Source organism: Lynx rufus, unplaced genomic scaffold (assembly GCF_022079265.1).
Source record: "Lynx rufus isolate CCGP_SWC_20201006 ecotype Redwood Valley unplaced genomic scaffold, mLynRuf1.p SCAF_2, whole genome shotgun sequence".
NCBI lineage: Eukaryota > Metazoa > Chordata > Mammalia > Carnivora > Felidae > Lynx > Lynx rufus.
In genome coordinates this window covers 208480066-208503212 of record NW_025814834.1, presented here as the reverse complement: position 1 = coordinate 208503212, position 23147 = coordinate 208480066, and the positions used below count along the sequence as shown (strand labels likewise).

The following is a 23147-nucleotide window of genomic DNA, read 5'->3' as shown; positions in this document are numbered from 1 at the left end:
GTTAAGACCACCCACTCTTGATTCGTGCACAAAGCAGCTTCCCAGAAAAGATGGGTCTACCAGGAGTCCGGGAGGCAGCTCAGCCAGGAGCACAGCTTGATCACTGAGGGGAGCTGGTCCTTCCTTCCCGATGGGGGTCTTCACCCCAAGATGTGCAACTGCGTGATCCAAGCGTGACTGTGTGACATGTGCTTGCCAGAAGCCAAGATTTCTGGAGGAATCGGAGTCGCCAATGCTGATTCGGGGGACTGTGTTTATAAACAAACTTCTTTTTTGCACACGCCTGCTTTCCATTTGACCTTCCTCCATTTTCTTGGTAAAATTTATTTTTACAGAGACAGAAAGTGCACACATGGGTGAGGGGTGGGGGGGGGAGGGAGAGAGAGAAAGAAAGAGAGAGAGAAAGAGAGAGAGAGAAAGAGAAAGAGAGAGAGGAAGAGAGAGAGAGAGAATCCCAAGGAGGCTCTGCACTGACAGTGCACTGTCAGTGCAGAGCCTGATGTGGGGCTTGATCTCAGGAACCGTGAGATCATGACCTGAGCAGAAATCAAGAGTCAGACACTTAACTGACTGAGCCACCCAGGTGCCCCCTTTTGACCTTTGAGCAGATGAAAATCAGATGGCGTGCCAGGGCAGCCAAATCCTGAGCCGCGGCCTTAGGATGGTGGGTGACAGATGATGGGGCCCTGCCATGGTCACTCCCACCACCCGCCTCCAGGCTGGGGGCAGCTTGCAGGCTGGTCTAGACTCTCTCTTCAGGGGCTCCGGAAGCCGCAGCGGACAGTGTCTGTGTCAGAGTGGTGGTCACGGGACAGCTGAACCTCGCACTGTGGGGGCAGGACACGGACCAGCTCCGCTCCCCCGGAAGGCAGACAGGCCTCTCTCTCGGCCTGTCTCCCTAGCCAATTAAAACGGCACGACTGAGGGGGGCCCGGGTTTCCCCACTAACTGCTCCCAGAGCTTTCACACAAGCCCAAGGCTGTGGCAGGCCGGGTCCCACAGCAGGCAGGGTGGGTTCCCAGAGGCCCTCCATACGCGTGGCTGAAGATACAAATAATACGTGTGAAAACCCAAGTACTGATTACACTGCCGACAAGTGGAAAGCCAGACACAAACCCTGTCCTCGCCCGCAGTCCCTGGAGCGCGGCCTGCAGCTTCGTGCAGGGACAGAAAGCTTTGCGCATCATGAGCCGTTCAGACCTATCTGACCAAATGGCCCAGGTCTCATCAAGCTCCAGGACTTTCTGAATTATCTCCCCACCACTTCACACTCCAGAGACTGAAGGTAATGGCCAGCTGTTTCTGTTAGTGGGAAGGCACTGGGTGACCTTAAAGCTACAGATTTTACCCGGCCAGACTGAGGGACGAGTAGTTGGGACCCAGTAGCCAGACTAAGGGAAGTCTGGGGTGGGATCTTCCCACTCAGGCCTCTCCAATTCAGCCTCCAAATCGCTTATGAGGATGCACTTCAGAGCTGGCCTATGTTCCCCTGGGACCCTCCAGACCCTTCCTGGTGCACTGAGAATGACACAAAGCCCATGCCTGACAGGGGCCTGGGTACCTCTCACTACTGCTCATACCCTGCTCCAGCCTCCACTCAAGTGACCCCACAGCCCAGGAACCACAGCCCGAGTGACTCCCACTGCTCAGAGCACTGGCTCACCCACCCTGCCCCTGCCAGGCTCCACGGCTGAGCATGCTCTCCCCCCCCCCCCCCCGCTGCCCCCAGCCCTGCCCCTGCCAGGCTCCACGGCTGAGCCCGGGCTCTCCACGACCACCCGAGGTTCAGTGATTTACTAAGAGGCTCACGGGACTCAGCACAGAGTCTTCCTCCCCTCCAGGAGCTATTCCAGTGGAAGGAGACAGGGCAGAAGCAGCTGAAGGGAAGGCACGAGGGGGAGGACCTGAGGAAACCAGACACAAGCTCGCAAGAGCTCGTGACTCCTCTTTGGGGTCAGACAGGACGCGCTCCATTCCTCCAGCAATGAGTTGTGTGAGGTGCAGGGACAATCATCAGACCCGGTGACCAGGATTTTTATGGGTAGAGTGCTCCCTACCCAGCACACACAAAATTCCAGGCTCCCAGAGGGAAGCAGGAGTTCAGCATAAACCACAGGGTTTGTGCAGAGAGTTTAAGCAACACGTGCCATTCTTATCAGGGAATGGTGGGGACCCTCCCTGAAAACCAAGCTCCTGGACGCCAGCCAATGGCGAGCCTTGCAAGGACAGAAGTGCCACACCGGCTACTCGAACTCTCTCCTGCGCAAGGGCAAACCCACTATCATCAACGCATGCTCGTACCCCCCTATCTAAAGTCAGGCTCTTCTGCTCTCCTGCCTCCACACCTGGGTTCGGTCCTTCACATCACTCAGCAAATCGTGCAAGCACTTTGTTCCCTTCCTTGGGTGTGCACCTGCACCTCTTCAATTTCTGTTAAAACGTGAGCCCCGTGTTGGGGGTGCCTGAGTGGCTCAGCCGGTTAAGCGGCTGGCTCTTGATTTCAGCTCAGGTCATGATCCCAGGGTTGTGGGATCAAGCCCCACGTCGGGCTCCAGGCTGAACATAGAGTCTGCCTGGGATTTTCTCTCTCCACCCATCCCCTGCTTGGCCCCTCTCCACCACTTGTGTTCTCTCTCTCTAAAATGATAATAATAAAGCCCTGGGTGGCTCAGTTGGTTGACCGTCCGACTTCGGCTCAGGTCATGATCTCACAGTCTGTGAGTTTGAGCCTCGCGTCGGGCTCTGTGCTGACAGCTCAGAGCCTGGAACCTGTTTCAGATTCTGGGTCTCCCTCTCTCTCTGCCCCTCCCCCGCTCATGCACGCGCGTGCGCGCGCGCTCTCTCTCTCAAAAATAAACAAACATAAAAAAAATTTTTTAAAAATGATAATAAAAAAAGTGAGCCCCATGAGGGCAGGGGCTGCACCTGACCCACTCCCTGGTGTGCCTTGTGCTCAGGGCACAGAAGGTTCTTAATATCTGTGGAACGATGGTAAGTACTCTCTCCCATCACCACAGATGGGAACCACTTCACTCCGTTTTCGAGACAGAACTTACTTGAGGTCTCACTGTGGGCCAGTAGCTGAGCCCCAACCAGAACCCACAGCCTTCCAGTGTGGCTGGTGATGTGACACGGCCTCCTCTCTCACCACGTCTGCACCCAAAGCCACCTCATACCCACAACCATAAAAGGCCCAGGACGTGAAACATCCACAGGATAACAACCGCCAAACCAGAATAATCTTGTCGCGCTCAAGTCGGTGCAAGAGGAGCCTTATGAACAGCACCTCACTGAATGCCCCCCTCACCCCTCAGAGGGCAGGGGGCACCTCTTCAACAGACAAAGAAACAGAGGCTCAGAACGTTCACATACTTGCCCAGAGTCAGTGAGTGAGTAAGGGCAGAACAGAGAAGGAAGTCCAGGCCCTTTCAAGGCCCGGCTCCTCCTGATTCCATAGCCGGCCACTCAGGTCCAGTGAAGCGGGGAGACCCCAGGGGCCCCGGGTGCAAGGTCTGGGGAGGCAGCCGGGAACATGAAGTTCCAAGGATTCGGGAAACCAAGGCGATAAACTTTTTTCACACACAAATGTGGATGCCGTGCCCCTCCAGGGCCAGTGTTGCCCAAATGTCAAATGACAGAGGGACAGGATGGAAGAAGGAAGAGGCAGAAATAACCACAATTCGTGCATGGCCCCAGAGAGGGGAGAAAAGGCAGGGAGCTGGGGCAGCCCGTCCACCCAGCACCCTGGCCGCTCCCAGAGAGGCTTGTGGGTTTCTGGACTGCCACAGGGACGCCAGCCTTGTTTCATTCTATAAACTTCTTCCAGACAAGGAGAGCTGATTAGAAAAGCTAATTAAATCTTTTGAAGATTATCTCAGACCCGAAGCAAGGGAAGAACACGAAACGCCTTCCCACCCAGCTCCTCCACCCCCCAGACTCTGGCCTTCATTAAGCTTTGATTTCAATCAATTGCACACCCACTAAAATTAACTTATAAGGCCAATAAATTGCAACCGCATGTTTGAAGGTATTATCTGCTGCAAGCCAAGAGCCAAGGACCGCAGAGCACGGGGCAAGATGTCTGGCACAGACGGGAGTAATCATCTCTGGAAGAAAGCAGTGCCAGCCCCCTTGGTCAGAACATCTGGTCTCAGCAGAATCCAGGCCGACAGAGGCAAAAGTGAGACCCGGTGTGAAAGCCAGAGGTGGGAAGGTTTCCCTGGGAACCCGAAAAATCAAAGCACTGATCCTGGGGTTCACAGTGCGAGGTCCCTGGCAGCAGCGGTGGCCGCCCCACATTGAAACCCCCACTCCCGACTCTTCCCCGAGGAAGATGCATCGTGTAGATCAAGCGATGGGGTTTTGTGACCGATGAGCTACCCTAGGCTTGGGCCTAAAAAAGCAGTCAACTTTGCCAAGAAAGAACGTGAAGCAATCCCATAAGCCAGCTGACCAAGAGCCTGCCCTTTCTGCTACCTACCTTTTCCCATGTCCCCAGGTGCTACGCAGGCTGCGGGGACACTCCTTGGACTGAGCCAGGCCCACGATCACAGGTAGGAAACCGTCTTGGGGTTTGGCAGAGGAGAATGGAGTAGGGATGTTGGTGACCAGGGTGGGAGGGCTTGGACGAGGGCAGTGAGCCATCAGGATGGCCTGAGAGTAGACAGCGACCCCACCCAGCCCGCCAGCAAAACAGGCTTGTCCCCTAAGCATGTGCAGCAAATTGACTATTTGGACCTAAAATGAGGGCTGCTTGGGAGGTACAATCAACAGTCGTTGGGACAGTCCTTCCTCTGGGGGAAAGCTGCCACCATACCACTGATGATGGCAAAAAAGGGCATCAATAAACATGGGAGGGACCCGAGTCAGAGGCAGGGAAGCAGGGACCCGACGGCTTGTGAGGAGCTCCTACTTGAAGGCTCCTCCTGCCCACACCCCAACTGGGGGCACATTTATTCCATGATGGGGGAAAGGTGCATGCAGGCAGGAGAGGGGGCACCACGCCCCTTACAAGTGGAGGGTCTGTGGGTCCATCCATCCCTGGCCCCAGCTCCCTCCCTGTGACCACTCTGATCAGTTCCAGGGGCTCATAATTCATTCTAATTCTCTGCAAACTCAAAGCCTTGACACAGCCCGGATGAAAGCACCCCCCCCCCCCCCCGCCCGGACCTGAGGATAGAATCCAAGGCTTTCCCTCCCTCAGGATGCTAATGAAGAAGCCGTAATCTCTCAGGGCAGAGAACAGCCTCTGGGGAGACAGCGAGCACTCCCTCTCTGGCAAGGCCTGGGTGGCTCTAGATGCCTGACCCGGATCACATTTCAGTTCTGGTCTCAAGCACTCACTCTCCCGAGGAGAACAGCAGGAGAAGAAACGAGGTTAATGGGTCCACGATAAGCAGGGGCGAAAGGGGTGTCTGTCACTTTGCCAGAAGACAAAATATCCCTGCAAGCTCTTCAGGCATAAGCCGATGGGGGCGGCAGCAGGGAGGGTGGCAGGAAGGAACACTCCAGATCTCTGTGGGCTGCGTTCAGTGGCCTTCCCAGCACGGCGAGGGCCCTTCCCACCAGCAGTCTACACGACACGCTCCCGGAAGTGTTCGTTGCAGAAGGATTCTGAGCCCGCAGGCTGGAGCCTGGCAGCTTCAGTCACTTGAGAGGGTCAGCGGTCAAGAAGTCGGGCACAAGGCAAGGCCAGTCCTAACTCTGTGACCCATCAGGACCCAAGAAATCAGAAACATCTGGGGTCATCGGGAATCCAAGACCAGGTGAGCACAGGGGAGGAGTCTGCTCTCCAGGCTCCTCAATGCCTATGGGGGTGCAGGCCAAGCTCCAGCATGGAATGGGGTGCCCCCGAGACGGCAGCACGCCCTTGCGCCTCTTCTGCGCTCGTGGTGGCAGCACTTTTCTTCCCGGCCCCTCACGCAGCAGACACAAGGCAGTGCTAGGGGAACGCCTCCCCTCGCGGCGACCTTCGCCAACACGACAGGGAGACAGGCGGAAGGAGGGCTTTGTGGCCTCACTCGCTGGGGGCGACAACAAATGAGCCTTTCTAATGGGAAGGGACAGAGCTGAAGGGTAAAGGGAAGGCGTGACCTACTGCCCCTTCACCCCATGGACCAATCCGGTCCCCGGAACACCCAGGTAACCACTGGCTTGTGCTCAAGGCAGAGGAAAGGCCTCCTAGCCCCCAGCTGACTTCTCTCTACTCCAAAAACACAGGGCAGAGAAGAGCTCAGCCTTCTGGGCCGTACCGTGGTCACCAACGTGGCTACCACCAACTCGGGGCACTCTGAGAATGGAACTTCTGGAGGTGAACGATGTACCACGATGTTTAAAAAAAAAAAAAAAAAAGTAATTAAGAAAAGGAAAGAGAGAAGGGGGGGGAAAAAAAGATTTGTTTTCATAATTTTTAGCCCAGAAATGTGTCTCATTTTAACTCTCGTCATGTGTGGTCCAGCTGGGAAAATGTTCCTCACACATGGTCTCAGGAGAGAGTGTCCTCAGTACTCTGATAACAGTGGGTGGTTTGAAACACGACTCTCGGTCCCCAGTGACAGCTCTAATCACCACCTGTGTGGTGGCCTGTGGTTGCTGGCACACAGGAAGAAGCGGGCCTCCCCGCACCCCCCACACCCAGAGGCCCGGAACTCTCTCCTCCCTGCTAGCAGCAGCACACAGATGCTGCTGGGGACAGAGGTGCGTCCTCTGGGCTGGATTCCATGCCTGCCACGGCACCTCAGGGTCTGGGCTTGTCCACTCGGGTGCAGGAAGCCATCCTGTCAGTCCGTCTCAAGCCCACAGCGGGTCAGCACCCCTGCAGAGGTGGGCACAGGCTCACAGACACCTTCAGGTGGACATTTGCTCAGGAAGGGAAGTCTCTTCAGGAGATGCTGTGAGGAGATACCCCCAGGGAGGGAGTCCCAGGCCTCGTTATACCAGAGCGGGGTGACCGCTCTGGCCAATCAAGACCCCACAGAAGGCACACGCCTAACAATGACCACGTGTTGTCACATATGTGAACCAGCAAGATGGGAGGGAGAAGAAAGTCAGAGACAAAACTGGGCCCTTCCCTAGGTCTGCCCCAAAAGGGCAGGACCAAGGCCACGAGTCTGAATCACTTCATTCGGGAAATCACAACTCAAACCCTTAAGTCCAAAAGAAATCAGAACCACTCTCGTTCTGACCCCTGGAGAATCCAAGAGGCGCCCGCACAAGTGGCCTGACAGACTGCTCTTTCCTGGTTCGGGCGTGGCTGGCCCCCTCCGGGCATCAGACCTCAGCTCCAAGGTCACGTCCTGCAGAAGCTTTCGCAACAGCTCCGCTTAAAGCAGCCAGTCACTCTCTGCCCCACCACCCAGCGGGGTACCTGCTCACAACCATCTTCCCACAGTGGACACTTCGAGAGGGCAGGAACATGGTCTAGCACGTTCGAGGCCGCACCCCCAGTGCTTGGCGGGCACCTTCAGTGCCGGGTGAGTAAGTGAACAGACTCTGGACAAGGATGACTTTACATCCCAGGTCCACTGCTCACTGGCTGTGTGAACTTGGGCAGTGTACTTCGGCTCTCTGGACCAGTCACTCACTCGCAGAATGGGGACGATCCTTTCATGCGGGCTGTTCTGGAGAGTAGATGGGGGGGTGGGGGCGGGGAGTCCGGCGAGGCCGTGAGCACAGCACTCACACCGTCACTGGCTGGCCACCGCCCATCACTGCCCTCTCATTATCAGTACCATCCCCACAGCACGAGACGGACTCCACTTGGGAGTTCTCGTAGGAGAGCTGTGCCGGCCTCCTAGCAGATGGCGGAGGGAAAGGTGGCAGTAAAAACCAACTACAGATACATGAGGAGACAGTGGTGCGTCCCCCTCCCAGCCTCACTGCACGAGCAGCAGGTCTCCGGCGGCGTGGTTCTGGACTTGAGAACACTTTCAACACCAGGACTGGTTTTAACTGTGAAAATCAGTAACTCGTGTTTGTGGCAACAAACACGGACTCACGCGCCAGCTCTTTGCCTCGACATCCTGTGGAGCCCACGGTCTCGTCTGTGAGGAAGGGAGGAAGGGACAACCCTCTTCCCCAGAAGTTCTTGTAGGGACGAAAGGTAACGTACGTAAACTACTGGCGTGTGACAGATATCGAAGATACGGTGAATTACATGGCGAAGCATTCAGGGGCGACCCAACTGTTTCAGGCCACCTGTTCCCGGCTTCCTTAGAGCCGGGCTTTTGTACTTCATGCGTCTGCTTAAGCGTCATGGGGATTTTCTGTGCATGTATGCCTGAGAAGTGTCACTTTTCCTCCTGAGCCAGCTTCTGAAAGAAATTCTTTGTTAAATGTGTTGGAGCAAATCTGCTGTGAGCTGGAAGCCCATTCCAACTGTCTGAAAACCGGAGTCCTGCAATCGCCACAGTGCGTGTACCGCCACCAGCTGCTGGACAACGGTTCCGGCGGTTCGGATGCTTTGCTTCTGTCATTTCCACTTTCTTGCCCACAGCCTAGATCCGGGTGGGCAAACAGCCCGAGGGGCAAATCCCACCCACTTCAAGGCTCAAGAGGTGGTTTTTAGGTTTTTAGAGGACGATATATACAAAAAGAAAACACTGAGACTAAAGGACAGACACTTAAGTGACCTGTGAACCCTAAAATTTAACTTGCTCTCAGGCGCTTCACAGAAACCTCTGCGGATCCCTCTCTGAAAATGACCCAATTTGGGGCAATGCGTATTTCACGGCTGTGCTCTATTTTCAGCACAGAACTTTTACAGTGAGATTCTACTGATTAGGGAAAAAATGCTTCAGAGGCTAACCTTCTCTGGGGCCTTTCCTTGCAAGGTCGATCGATTAAGTGGCCGCTCCCAGTGGCACCTGCTGTTATTATGAAGCACAACACGGGACCCGCACGGGGGGCTTGCGCATGGCAGCGCTCCACCCCTGACCAAGTCAACTCGTAACCGACCCGGTCGCCAAACGAACACCCAGCATCCTGCCGTGAGTGCTGTTTTGCTCGGTTAGGCGAGCCAGGTGACAGATTCAAGGAAGGCTGTTTGGCCTGGTCACACTTCCCTTTTGTGATTTACTTATCGAAGCCGCAAGAGCTGGAGTGCAAAGGGAGGAAGGAACTCACAGGTCTCGATACTGGTCAAAGGCATTGTTGGCTTCCACCTCCAGCTTTCTCAGCCGAGCCGAAGGCATGGCCCCGTCTTCCAAAGGAGGGTCATACTTGTTACTCCATGGTGACCTGGAGGGGAGGAAGGGAAAGAAATAACACGAATCGTTCCAGGAAGACACGGCTCGTGAGCCGTGAGCCCAAGCCCCAGGTGCCTGACATTTCAGAGGCAAAGTCACTATCCATAGCAGTTTCCAGGCCCTGCTCGGAGTTTGCAGAGCAAGGGCTTGGAGGCACACAGGCCTGGGCACGGACCTCGAGTGCCATCTCTCATCAGCTGTGTACTTCTGGGAAGCGTCTTGACTTCTCTGAGCCTCCCTTTCCGAGTGTATAAAATGAGGCTACCATTTGCTACGAGAAGGCTGTTGAGAGGAGTGAAGGAGAAAACACACCGAGTGCCCAGACCAAAGCCTAGCATGTACTAAGTGCCAACGGTGTGACACCTTCTTCCCCCTTTTCTAATTTCCCTGTTTGATCAACAGACGCCCCTCTCGCCTCTCCGACCTGCTGGCAGTTCTGTATAAACTTTTAATCCAAAGACCTGCCTACACAACTAAAGATAAGAGAAGGGAGCTGTCCATTACGGAGGCAGCAAGAGACTCAGCCCCAGGGGAACTGCTGATTACATGTGAGAAAACCTGAGGGGTCCTGTTCTCCATGGGAACAGGACAGCCTTCACAACATCCAAGACCACGGGCACATATAAAGACAGCCAAGTAACGAGAGGCAGCCTTTTTCTAGCCCAAAGACTTCCCGCGTTAAAAAAAAAAAGTATTTTGCCCCATCAGGAAAGCACTTAATGACAGAGAGTACTGGAAAGGGGGTTCCAGGGGAAGTGCCTAATCATGAATTCCTGCAGGTGGAGTTCAGAGAAAGAATGAGAATGAAAAGGAGAGAGGAACGGAGGGGCGGTGCGGGTGCCACGGGCTGTGGACAAAGTCCTTCCCACTCCTGGACGGAAACCCCTTGACATCTCCACCATAAGAAACGCAGACCGCCTTTCCGTGTCGCCCCCAGCTGACAACCAACCTTTGCATCACAGAGAGTTCCAAAGAATCTTTCAATTTGGCATTGATTTACGGAAAAAAGGGATCGCTGTCTTCAGAACCCCAGTGTTAATGAATTCCGTGCACAAGCCTCATTCTTCCAGGGGACTGCACTGCCCCCCCCCACTCCTGGGCACCCCCACAAACAAATCACAACCGCACCCCACCGCCCCCACTGCCCCCCCCCTTCCTGGGCAACATCACTAACAAATCACAAGTCTGGAACCAGAGGGAGCTGGGTGGCCACTCCTCGAGCTGCCTTTGCACACAGGCCCCAGCTCTCTCGGCTGCTGGGCCACAGAGGGCAAGCGTGGGAAGAGTCATCGGCCTGGCTCCCAAAGGGGGCTCTAGGCAGTAGTAGCCCCGGCCACTTCGAAAGCAAGGAGTCTGAAAACGCTTCTTTCCAAGCTGACCATTCCTCTGCACCATTTTCCTCTCTGTTGGAAAAGAGACTTCACAAGACCGGGGTAAGATGCTGCCTTCTGCCCCCTGACCAGCAGCCAGCTCTGTGATCACCCTGAACTGGGCACACAGCACAGGGAAGAGTTATCCAATAAGCCAGGACCCATCTAGCTTAGGGAGCAGCTGTGAAGCGGACACTAAGCACCCTCTCATCTTTGCCTAAAGGCCTCTCCCTTCTAGAGCGTGGCTGAGGTGTCTGTTCTTACTGTTATAGCACGTGTTCTTCATTCCCCCAAACTGTGCTCAGAGAACTCTCCTCCACGACAGAAATGTTCTCTATTGTCACCGACCAAAATGGCGGCTACTATCTTTGGGTTGGCTGCTGAGTGTCTGAGATGTGCAACCGAGGGGCTCTGTTTTAATTTTACTTAATTTGAATTCATTCAGGCAACCAACTCCAGAACCAAGGTTCCAAGAAGGCAAGTCTTTCCTGTCTTCTTTGTCCGCTAAGCACCTAGAACATGCTGGCATGCAACCACATGCTCACTTAAGCTTTTAAGAGAATGAATAAATCCCCCCCCAACACACACACCCTCCACTCTCACATACAGATGTCTATCTCTGCAGCTGCCACAGTCCTAGCCTTCCCTCCTCCAGGCCACGAGGGCGCCTGGGGAAGGAGCCCACGTTGCCCTCCTCACGTCCCTGCGCCCAGCACAGAGCTCCCAGGTGGTGAGCACTGGTGATGGGCCGAAGCCTTACAGCACGGGGTGGGAAAGAAGGACCCAAGGGGATTCTGCTGGTGGCCCTCCAACCAGAAGAGAAGGAGCCACCCTCCGCTCGTTCTGAGGAACAACAGAGGCCTCGCAGCAGATCCCGAGACAAAGATGCAGTGGAAGAGAATCTGAGCCCCCCTCCCTGCCCCCCACGTGCCCCTTTCAAGACTTCCCAGAATACTCCCGGGCCTGACCTTCGTTTCCCCAGCTACACAGCCATCGCCTTCCTGCGGGCCTGGAAGACCCTCTCCAACTGGCTTTCATTTGGAGGTGACCTGATTAGACACAAGAGCCCATCTCTCTTGCAGACCGGGGGCCTGGAATTTTCAAGAAGCCTGTAACTCACATTTCTCCTGGCTCACAGACGACAGCATTTGAAGCCGTTAGTCCTGGAGCCGGGGTAATTGTAGCTGGGGGAAAAAATCATAACATTACCCAGAATATTCTTAGTGGAAGGGGCACTCAGAACACATTTAAGAGCTTAAATGGAGGCCATTTGAAAAAAGACAGATGGACAGGAACGGTTAGATTTCAAAAGTCAGGCCTTTCATTTCCCTCAGAGAATGCTTTTTGTTTGAGCTAACAGGTTTCAAACAGTGCTGCTGGCAATGGTCACGCCATAAGGATCTTATTTAAGCAAACGATCAAACACAGTTGGGATGGAAATGTGTGGAGAGAAATCAGAAGATCTTGAAGTTGTACCCCGAGAAGGGAAAAAGGAAAGAGAAGTCCTGTGTCCTGAACACCCTGGGCTCCTCTTTGGCTGAGGTCCCCAGGAGGTGCCCCAGGAATGCGGGAGCCGGCGGGGCAACCTGGAGGGGCTGCAGGCACCGGGGAAGCCCGGCCCGGGCACGGACACTGGATATGGAAACAATTCCAGCCGTCCCACAGGCTGCCGGGGACCAGCTGCCGCACACAGCGGACTGGAGTTTTCAGGTGGAAAAGAGAAATACAATGACGACATTGAGTGAGCAAGAGTCAGCTCGAGGGCCACCTCTTCCCAGAAGCTTCCTGAACCCTGTGCCTGGAGGGGCCGCCTGTCCCTTGGCGGTGTGCCGCCTGGTCAGACCACTCGGCACCTCCTCGGAACCCTCTCCAGCGAGGACTGGCCCTTCAGGGCAGAGCCCGATCCATCCCGGCTGCCACAGCACCTCCAGGCATCTCCACCTCGTCCAGCCCTCGCTCAGGAACTCCAGGCCATCCGCAGCCTACCTGCCACCTCCACGTCCTACCTAAAGGACATCTCAAGCTCCTCCCACAGTCCTCTTCATCTCAGTCCGCAGCGGCCCCCACCTCTCCATCCCCCCTCACTGCTGCTTCCTCCACACCCCGGCCCCGCAACAACGCTGCTGACTCTACTCCCGGGACGGGCCTCTCAAGTTGGACAGCTGCTTACCACCTCCACTTGGGTCTCTGGTCTGGACGGGCCCAAAATCTATTCCTGGCCTAACTTCCAATCGAAGCTGGCAAGGGGGCACGACTGTAAAACATTTGTCTCGTCTTTCCGTAAAGTATCAATGAAATCTTCGTTAATTCACACCAGGTTCCGTGCCATTCAGCACTTGGCCTGTGTCACTTCTTTTAACCCCTTGTAGCTCTGTGCTACGTCCTTCAAGGCCCTGCAGGACCTGCCCTGACGCACCCTTGACCTCAACTCCCACCCCGGCCTTCCTGTCAAGCTTGAGCCCGACCAGCACAGCTCCAGCCAGGGACTTTACACCCAGAACGCTCTTCTCCCAGACCCGTGCATGACCGAACCTTCTCATCAAGTCTCATTTCACACATTCCCACTAACAGAAGTACCGTCCCTGACTTTCCATCCTGCCTCTCCTTTTGTATTTTCTCGATTCACTTTTCAGTGTTTCGGTTGACTTCTGCGTTTGCTACTTGGCTTCCTCACTGGGACGGAAGCTCCATAGAAAAGGGACTTAAATAGTGCCGGCACACAGAGGACAGGCCTACAGAGACGTCACCACGCGTTCTGCCGAAAAGAACAAAGCCCCCGATTTCCAGGTTAGAGGTGAGAACGCTAAAGACCAGAAATGGTAAGCCATCTGTCAAAGGCCTTGTGGCTACAGGGGCCAGCGCTGGTTTGGAGCCAACGTTGTGACTCCAGGTAATTTTTCCCTGCTTCTGTGTCTCAGCCCCTGCCTCCTCCCCCAAGAGAACATCAGGCCGAAGCTGTAAGACTCAGCCCAGGTTGTGTGGCCTCCAAATAAACCTAAAGCAGGCTGCATTCCTCCACCATCCTCCAAGGCAATGCACACAGCAATCCATCACAGAAATGCTGGACAGTTTAGGGATTCCTGATGTTTAACAGGAAGAACGCCTAGACACCCTTAAAACCTAGCTCAGACATCACCTCCGTCAGGAAGTTTTCCTGGAGTTTCCCCAGCCTCTTCTAGGCTACCTGCAAATTCCAAATGAGCTTGGTTGGCCCTGGTCGCATGAATCACATCACACAGTAACCAGCTGCTAAGTGCACCTCCTGTTCCGGAGTGGCGATTCTCCAATGCAGGGGCCAACGTCAACTTCGTTGGGTAGGGCCCTCAGCACGGCGATGGCAAGAGGAAGGAGAGCTGTGGATCTGGTGGACAGAGCTGCCTCCCAACGTCCCTCACTGAAGCAATCCCTCCTCGTGCTCAAGATCCCCGTTACATGCACACCCTATACCTTGCCCTTGGCACGGCTTAACGCAATTACTGTTTTGTAACAACAGCCACCTCCCGTTAGATTGGAAGGGCAGGGGCCCTCGCTCACTGCTGAATCTCCAGTGCTTTCTGGAGGCACCCCACAAGCACCCAGTGGTTGACCGGATGGCAGGATGGATGGTGGGAAGGGATGAAGGGTGGGAGAGAGGGAGGAAAGTCAGGGAGAAAGAAGGCCGGTGGGCTGTGAGACTGTCCAAGTTCAGTGGTCCTCGTGCTGGTGGGCCGGTGGCAATGCCCGGCCCGGGCTCCGGCCCACCATGCCTGCCGCATTCTCAGGGCGGGAGCTCACCTGTACGAGTCCCCATCTCTGTTGTAGTCACACAAAAGGTAATCCTTCCCCACCACCTTGTCTCTGGCGATTTTCAGGGGCTGGTCAACAGAAGACAGGAGATCTTCACACAGACTGGGGACCTGGCAGAAAGAAAGGAAAAGGCAGAACCGGGGGGTTAAAACAACACGTCAAAACCAGGTTGGCTAATGGCAACCAGAGCCACGTCGTGGTCAGCACATTTAACATCTGGCCCTTGGTACTCTGCCAGAATTATGGGCCTGTTCTTTTCTTTTCCACATGTGTCTGACACCAACTGTGTCCCTCCATAAAGAAACCTGTTCTTGAGTTACAGCGGAGCGTGATTTCCATCACAGCCTTCCTTCCAAATCTGCGTGCAGCGTTAATTACCTGGTCGCCAGGGTGGTCTGGTACATTTAAGTATGTATATGCTTGCTATTGGTCTCTGGTGGGCAAAGTACAAGCTCAAGTCCTGAGAAGAAGGTAAACATTTGAAATACACAGGAATCCAAAGAACTCTGAGAATAACCCGTCCGTGCCGGAGAACTCCCACAGGCTCCCATGCTGGGTGGAGTTTCCAATACTTTCCAGGCCCCCGGCCAAGCATTGCCAGGCTGGCTGGCGGAGTCGACCCTACCTGCTGCAAAGGTAGCTACACACCGGCCTCCCCCAGTGCCGAGCTCCAGCTGGCTTACCTCAGGTGGACCCACTGGGAGCCATGTCACCGAGAAAGAGGGCCCCAGGGCCTGAACCCCATGACAAATGCTGCCGACTCTGACACGTGGCCCTACTGGTAACCAGGCCGCTGGCCTCCTCCTCCTCCTCCTCCCAACTCAAACATCAATTTCCACCAAAATATTCCAGGAAGCGATGGCAGCACTTTCTGAAATGGATTCCTTCAGGCCTGAGTCACTTCCATGCTGTATTTTCAATGTGCTGACTTATTCCTTTCATGGGCCTGGGTTTATGGAGGCCCCACCATATCGTTTACCAGGCAAGCGGCTGCCAACTGCACCAACAGTCCTTCCAAATGGAAAAGTTAAATCATGTGGCAAAGATACCCAGCAGAGCGGCTCAGCAAGGGGGCAGACGGCCGCGGCCGTTCCCGCGTTCCTCCAGAAGACCCTTATCGCTTCCAGAAAGGTGGTGGTGGGGAGACTGCCACCCCAGGGACCACCCAGCCTCCGGGGCCTCTCCGGGAACCCCTGCTGAGCCCCACGGTGCTTCCGGGCAGCTTGTAAGGCCCTGGCTGGCACAGCTGGAAGACGGTGACCCTGTCTCGCATAAACTCCAGCCTCTGTGAGGCAGGGGCTCCCTCTACGTGGACCCCTGCCAGTCACCTAGGCCCCCAAGAGACGCCCGCACCACTAACTCCTATACACCACCTGTGTCCAGCTCCCACAAACACACACACACACACACACACACACACACACAAAACAGGGCTATTTTCTTCCTTTTTTATTTTTCTTTAGATTTTATTTTAAAAATAATCTCTACACTGAATGTGGGGCTCAAACTCACAACCCTGAGATCAGAACTCTCATGGTCCACCGGCTGAGCCAGCCAGGCGCCCCAAAACGGGGCTGGCGAATCAAAGTTAGTTTTGGTGACGGTAACATCCTACCCCCTACCAAGTGTCTGTCATGTATCATGGCCTGTCAAGAGTACAGACGGTCAACTTGAGAGCTCACACACAACCTGTGAAGTAGGCATGTATTACCCCCATTTTCCAGATTACAGACAGCCGAGGCCCAGGGTTACCAAGATGCCCAGGGGCCACACCAGAAGCAGGCAGCAGCCACAGAAATCCGCCCCCCGCCCCCACCTCTGATGGTAACCCTGACACAGAAGAGGAAGGACAGTGCATGCCAAAAGCACACTGTGGTGGCAAATAACCCCCTTCTGCTCCCACCCCCTGCTCAGCAACCAGTGGCCACGGGGCCTGGAAGAAAGCCCCGGCCACGGCAAGGCAGATTTTAACAGCTTCTGCCCGACGCCGCTGGGATCTGGAGGTGGTCTTGCTTTGCTGCTGTAGACCCAGAGGAACGGCTCTGAGCACCTGCGCCGGCCCAGCATGACGAGCCCCTCCCCTAAGCATCACCATTGAATGCACTGGACCAGCTCACCCGGGGGCCCTGACTTCTGTCTAGAACCCCATTCTAACTGGCTGGCGCCCCTGGCACTGCTGGCCAGTTCATCCCGGATTGTGGCAGAGAACAAGCCACCAGGCTCTGAAGTGCGACTTCCCGACTCCACCGTCCCTGTGGCCTCGGGCAAATCATTTTTACGTCTCAATGTCCTTATCTGGAAAGTGGGGATAAGAGAACCAGCTCATCGAGATTTGGGGGATCACAGGAGGCAATGTCTTCGGCATTCTAGCCAGTGCCCAGCACGGGGGCATGCATGCACACCAGTACTGGACAGTGAAGCGCCCGCCCTCCCCCCTCCGTACCCGCGGTCATCTGCGCTCTGTGACTCTTTGATGGCAGCGCCAGTCCAGGTCCCACCTGGATCCACCGCACTGCCTCTTTGGGATCCGGATAAAAACGGACCCTTGAGAATCCAGTTCTTCTTACCTGCAGTTCTGCCTGGAGCCAGCTGTTTCCCCTTCCCCACCAGTCCTGCTGCTTTGCAGGGACCCACCCCCCAACACAGGGAAGCCCACAAGATCATGGGAGTTGGTATAAAACAGGCTTGACTTCACTGCCATCCAAAAGGTGAATCCGTGGATCAGAAGTACCTCCATAATTTCTTCATAGCACTTATACTAACTGAAGTGACTTTTATTTATTTTTTTTTTTTTAAAATTTTTTTTTTTCAACGTTTATTTATTTTTGGGACAGAGAGAGACAGAGCATGAACGGGGGAGGGGCAGAGAGAGAGGGAGACACAGAATCGGAAACAGGCTCCAGGCTCTGAGCCATCAGCCCAGAGCCCGACGCGGGGCTCGAACTCACGGACCGCAAGATCGTGACCTGGCTGAAGTCGGACGCTTAACCGAATGCGCCACCCAGGCGCCCCTGAAGTGACTTTTAAATTTATTTGTTGTCTGTCTCCCTTCCCTAGAATGTCGATTTTTTTCCCCAGGGCAGGGACTTCAATCTTGTTCACTGCTGGATCCCCAGTGCCTACGGCAGTGTCAGAGGCATAGTGAGTTCTCGAGATTTGCATGGGAGGGAGGAATTTTATAACGGGAAGCCTCCCAAACACCAATCAGCTTTGTTTCTAAGTTAATAAGCTGGTGTGCAGCAAGAATCTTCATCAAAAGACTCTGTCGTCCAGAACTGAACTCTGACGGATGCCAGTGACCAATTTTGCTTGTGGTTCCAGCCAGACAATCTCAAACCTGAATCATGACATGGTGGAAAAGCCCTAGACAAAGAGAACTAGAGTTTTCAAGTTTGGGGGGGGGGGCGGTTTATGAATACAGACCCCGAGAAACACAGCAACGGGGCAAGACTGAGAACTGAGAGACCGGGTTCTAGCCCCTGCTCCTCCGGCAGACACGCCAGGCGCCTACCCGGGAGGCGGATGGCGGCCTGTTATGAAATGAGACGTTTACTTGGGTTTTGTTTTACAAGTTGGGAACTCAGTGACCTACTCTTCTTTTTCTGTTTTTCTTTCTCCTGGGACCTCCCCACCCCCACCTTAAAAAAAAAAAGAGCTTCTGGCCTGTGAAATCAAAAAACGTGGCAGCCACTGGTCTAGAAAATGGGATCCAGCCCTCCCTGCCTGTCAAAGTAGATAGATCAGGGTAACTTTCAAGGTCAGTGTGAAGAACCGGAAGGGAGTCCACTCCTCCCACCTCGGACGTCCTGTCCTTCAGAGCACAAAGCTGAGGCAACAGTGCAAAGGATCTGTGGTACCAGCCGTCATCAAGAGCCACTCTCGTAGCCTGCCCAGCCTACCTTTCCTATTCTGGTCACAAAGCTTCTCAAGCCCATGAAGCCCGTGGCAGGGCTGACGTCCCCTCTCCACCGCTGCCCACGGGCAGCCAGAGAGCCTCAGCCCCTGGCCTACTCAGGGATGGGGCCTTCCCAGGAGTTTTCTCCAGGGGCAGATACACGGCCTGTATTCCCTCTGCCAGGGAAGCAGGGGTGGGGGTGAGGGCCCTGGGCTGCGGCAGGCCTCAGGAGAGCATCTGCATGAGCTTCTGAGCGAGGCAGAGCGGGTGATACTATCTGAGCTCCTAGATCCAGCTGCCCTTGTGACTGGGGCTTTTAAAGTCCACGGCCAGGTACTAACCAGAAGAACATACATCTAAACTGTCACTGAAAAATTATGGCAGTGCACCAGAAACCACAGAGAACTCCTGAAGGCGCAGGGACGTGCCCTTCCGTGAAGAGAATCTGGGACGTGATACGGCCGGCTGATTCTTCAACCAGGCAAGCACAATTTTCGCCTTTTGGGTAAACTTTCAAGTTGGACCATATTTTTGTATTCCAGTCCCTTCCACCAGTCCTGTTTCTCCGGTCAAAGACAAAGTGCCCTGGAAGAATCATCTTCCTGTCGCCACAGGGACTGAGACGTGTGGATGACACGGTGTGTCCACAGATCTGTACCAGCGCAGCCGCTCGAGGGTGCGTTAGTCATGATCTGGCACCACCCACACCTGTCTGACTTCCATTCCGTCCTACCCCCCACTCCTGCCTGCAGCCTCCCAACACCATCCTGTCCTGTTCAGCACTCCCTCCACGTGCAAGTTAGCACATGCGTTCTTCCACCGGACAAGTCCCCCCATATAGGGTTGCTGGAGAAAATACAGGATCAGGCGGTTAATTTTTAATTTTTAATTTCAGATACACCAAGAATCTCAAAAACATGGGGCATACGTTTTCATTTGCCAAACCTGGCAACCCATCCCCTTCTCTCAAACCCTACCACCCTTAAGAACCCAGCCCGGGGCGCCTGGGTGGCTCAGTCGGTTGAGCGTCCGACTTCGGCTCAGGTCATGATCTCGCGGTGTGTGAGTTTGAGCCCCGCGTCGGGCTCTGTGCTGACAGGTCAGAGCCTGGAGCCTGTTTCAGATTCTGCGGCTCCCTCTCTCTCTTTCCCTCCCCCGTTCATGCTCTGTCTCTGTCTCAAAACTAAACGTTAAAAAAAAATTTTTTTTAAGAACCCAGCCGAAAACCCGACTTCTTTGTCAAGGTGCCAAATTCTTTGGAATTCCTGTAGTAACACTGATGTCAGCTGAACCCCAAATGCTTTGGGGATGGCTGTTCCAATACTGCCATCGGCTATCACTTTACTCCTTCCTCGCTACTTAACATTCTTTGTCTTTGAGTGCTGTGAGCCTACAGAGGCAGAGACCAGTTCCTGAGGCCGAGCCCCACGAAATGCATGGTGTGGCCAGTGCTCCAGCAAGTGTGCTGACTTCTTCTGTGGAAGTGGGTACTAATCTTGATCGAGGTTATACCAAAACCCAGAATACAGGCAGTTTCTCTCTGCAGTCGCTTACTTACCGATGCTCCCCCTGCATTCAACCCCAAGGCTACCCCCGCTCAGTCCTGTCAAGTGCTTAGAAGAGTGGAAGAAATCACATTAAGTCTCAAAGATCAGGAGTCTGTAGAGCAATTTAAATGAAAGGACAGGTCCAAACAAAGCCAAGAGTTCACTCTGGGCTGCGTGTGTCATCGGCTCCACTGCCTCTGAAGGCAAGAACACGTGTTTGGTGCCTACACCCAAAGGCCGGATGGTTTCTGTCCAAACTGCACATCTGAACTGCTTCCCGGCCTTTGCAAGGAACGTTCAGATAACACCAAAGGTGTCAGATCAATCCTGGCTGCTGGGGGGATTTAAACTTAATTCCCAGCGACTTGGAACAGAAAACAAGGACAGCGTTCTGGCCACCCTTCTGGTGGTGAGGTTCAACTTCTCCACTGCACAGACTCCTTTGAGGCCACACCCCAGGGACCACCCGGCTCTTTAGTGACATCATCATCTGGCTCCCTGGTGTGGGGGGAGGATGGCCCTGGAAGAGGGGGCGGGGAGAGGAAGAGTGAGCTGGGGCAGGGAGAGAAAAAACCCCAGGGGGTAGAAGGTAAAGGACAGGCAAGGACGCCCTGAGCAGCAGCCACAGGTGACCCTTTAATAACGAGGATCAAGACAAGCAGGCCGTCACAGCCAACACCAGGCACTGTATTACAAACTCTCCTGGCACCACCTCCTCTAGGCCTCAGGCACCCCAAATGTGGAGCAGTTACAGAATCCTTATTTTAAAGACGGGAAAAACGGGGCCTTGAGAACTTGCCCAAAGTCACAGCACTACTCGCCAGCAGTCTGGGAAAGGACACGGGAGATACGGAACGGCTCGGTCGACAAAAAGTGCATCCACTCTTGCTGTCGCCCCAACCTGAATGCTTTTCTATCTAACCCAACAGCAATCACATGAAAAGAGATACAAATCAGAAGTTTCCGGCCACAAGTGAGGTTCGCGTCTGTGCCGCCATGTGGTTCAACTTTGCCTCTTCCCCTCCTCCGTTAGTTATTAATGTTGAAAACAATTGTTCAACCAGAAAAAGAAACTTGAGATGAACCCTTAAAAAAGCACAAAAGCCAGACCAGTGCAACTCCACGGATAATCTAATCCACAGCACCCCTGTCTTTAAGAAGTGCACCCTTGTACCTCAGTTTTTAAAAACACGGCCAAACGAACACATTCCATCTTTTGATCTGCCCGCTGGCCGAGAGCCCGCCACCAGAGAGATAAGAATCGAAAACAGACCCTGTCCGCTGGGTCGCACACTCGGATGAGTGATGTCGGAATCGCAGCCGGGCACAGGCCTGGCTGGCCCCGCTCCCCTCCCCGTGCTCCCCTCCCCACGCCGCGCTCCCAGGCATCGAGGTGTCAGGACGCTGGGGCTCCGGGCGGCCAGCAGAGGTCTCTGCCTACAGTTTGCTCCTTTTCTACTTTCGAAGGCTACCTCCTTCCCCCCTTTCCGCTAATACGAATACAAATAAAAATGAAATCTAACACTAAAGAGAATGCTTTTAGGGACACAAGTGCTGGTGTAGGAAACAACCTACAGTGTGGCTTTCCGGAAAACACCGACCTTGAAATCAAACACCAGTTCAAATCCTCGGTCTACTGCTTCCTGGCTGAGCGTACCCTTCCTTGACCTCAGAACTGGGGCTACAATACCCGCCTCAACGAGAGATTCATTCCACTTAATGATGCTGAGCACCCACACCAGGCATGTGCTCGGGGCCATGGACTTGGCAGCAGACAAGATGGACCCACGCAGCCCGCTCTCCCAAAGTTTGTTCCGGCCGCTGGGAACAGACAAGTGCACAAGGAGCCATCCTGAGCGGTGGCGAGGGTGGGCCTGTGGAGATTCATGGTCTGGGAGTTGGCAAAGAGATGACACACGAATGAAGGAAAGTGGGGGGGGGGGGTAGGGGACGCTGTGATGGGACCAAGAGCCAGCACGCAGAGACTGCGGCAAGGAAGCCACAAGGCGAACGTAAGGAAGACAGGATCATCTGTGGCCACAAGCCACCCCTCCCATGACACGGAGCCAGCACTGGGAAGGGGCTGTGCTATGGGGGTCCCTGCCCACATGAAGTCCTCCAGCCATGACTGGACCTCAGCAGAAATCCTAAGGCCACCACCCAGCATAGAGCCTGGTGAGAAACAGGAGCTTCGCACCTGCTGAACTCGTCCCCGCACTCCCAATCACACCCACACAGGGGCGCCGTCCCTCCTTCCCACTTCAGATCCAGCCCTCTTCTAATTCATCCATCACTGGACGCCAAGAATGATATCCCTCAAATGAAAGGACAGACTATTCTTCATCGGCAGTCTGTAAATTATTTAGGAAGATGCACAACTGAGAAAGAATATCACTGAGTGTCTGAAACAATTTCCCAATTTTGGAAACATTAAAACGTGATGAGCCATGCACACTCAGATTCAAGAGGCTGGTACCTGTAGTGCCCCAGCAGACTAAGTACATGCTCACAACGGGCACACAGCTGTTAGCTGGGGGACAGTCCTCAGGGTCTGAACAAAGCTGGCCAAACAGTGCTACCACCAGGAAATTGTTTTTGGTCAACAGATATTTTATTCTACTTAGAAACGAATTTTTCACACGCCATTAATGACAAAGAACTTTCTCAAGAAACCAGTCCCCCTCTCCCCTTTTTTCTTTTCTTAGGCAGGTGCCCTAAACCACCCGAGAGAGAAATAACAGAGATGAACTTCCTGGGCTGGGTTTCAGCCATTCATACTCCAGACTCCAGAGGCTTTGCCTTCTAGAAGCTCACAGCCTGGAATAAGAGGCCAGAACGGTTTTCTAAAGGAAGGGTCAGGAAAGGGCAGAACAAAAAGAGGGCAAATTGAAAGGAAAAATTAAAATCACTATCTGTGAGTCAACCACAGGCGAACACACAAGGTTCCTGTTGTCCATTTGTAACCTTACGCTTCCCCGAAGGGGATGAACCAGGCAGCCGGAGCCTAATTAAATTAACCATTCCCTGGCCAGGGCTACAAGTCCACATCTGGTGGAGGCAAGTCTAGAGAATTCAGGGTCATTCTAACCTGCCTGCTCCTTTTAATTAAGGCCTTGTCCCCCAGGGACAGAGCACAATACACAAACACCTTCAAGAAGCCAGAGGCAGAAAAGTCACCAGACAGAAGTCACTGTGGCCTCGGAGCCTGTGCAGGCAGTTACCCCGAGCAGAGCCCACTGCCCCAGTGTCCTATACAGTCCATCCAGACCGAGGCTGCTCTCCCCGGGGCACCTAAGAACCCCCG

The 23147-nt window shown here is 54.3% G+C and overlaps 1 protein-coding gene across 4 annotated transcripts in view; it reads right to left on the bottom strand.

Moving 5' to 3' along the window:
• CAPZB (capping actin protein of muscle Z-line subunit beta) overlaps positions 1-23147 on the bottom strand; it is a 135214-nt gene that overhangs the window by 25906 nt on the left and 86161 nt on the right. For all 4 annotated transcript variants that reach the window (XM_047082739.1, XM_047082737.1, XM_047082736.1 and 1 more), the window contains exons 3-4: positions 14390-14511; positions 9124-9237 (exon numbers count right to left, since the gene is read on the bottom strand). In XM_047082739.1, the coding sequence (XP_046938695.1) occupies positions 9124-9237; positions 14390-14511 (236 nt within the window). The remainder of the gene's footprint in view (positions 1-9123; positions 9238-14389; positions 14512-23147) is intronic.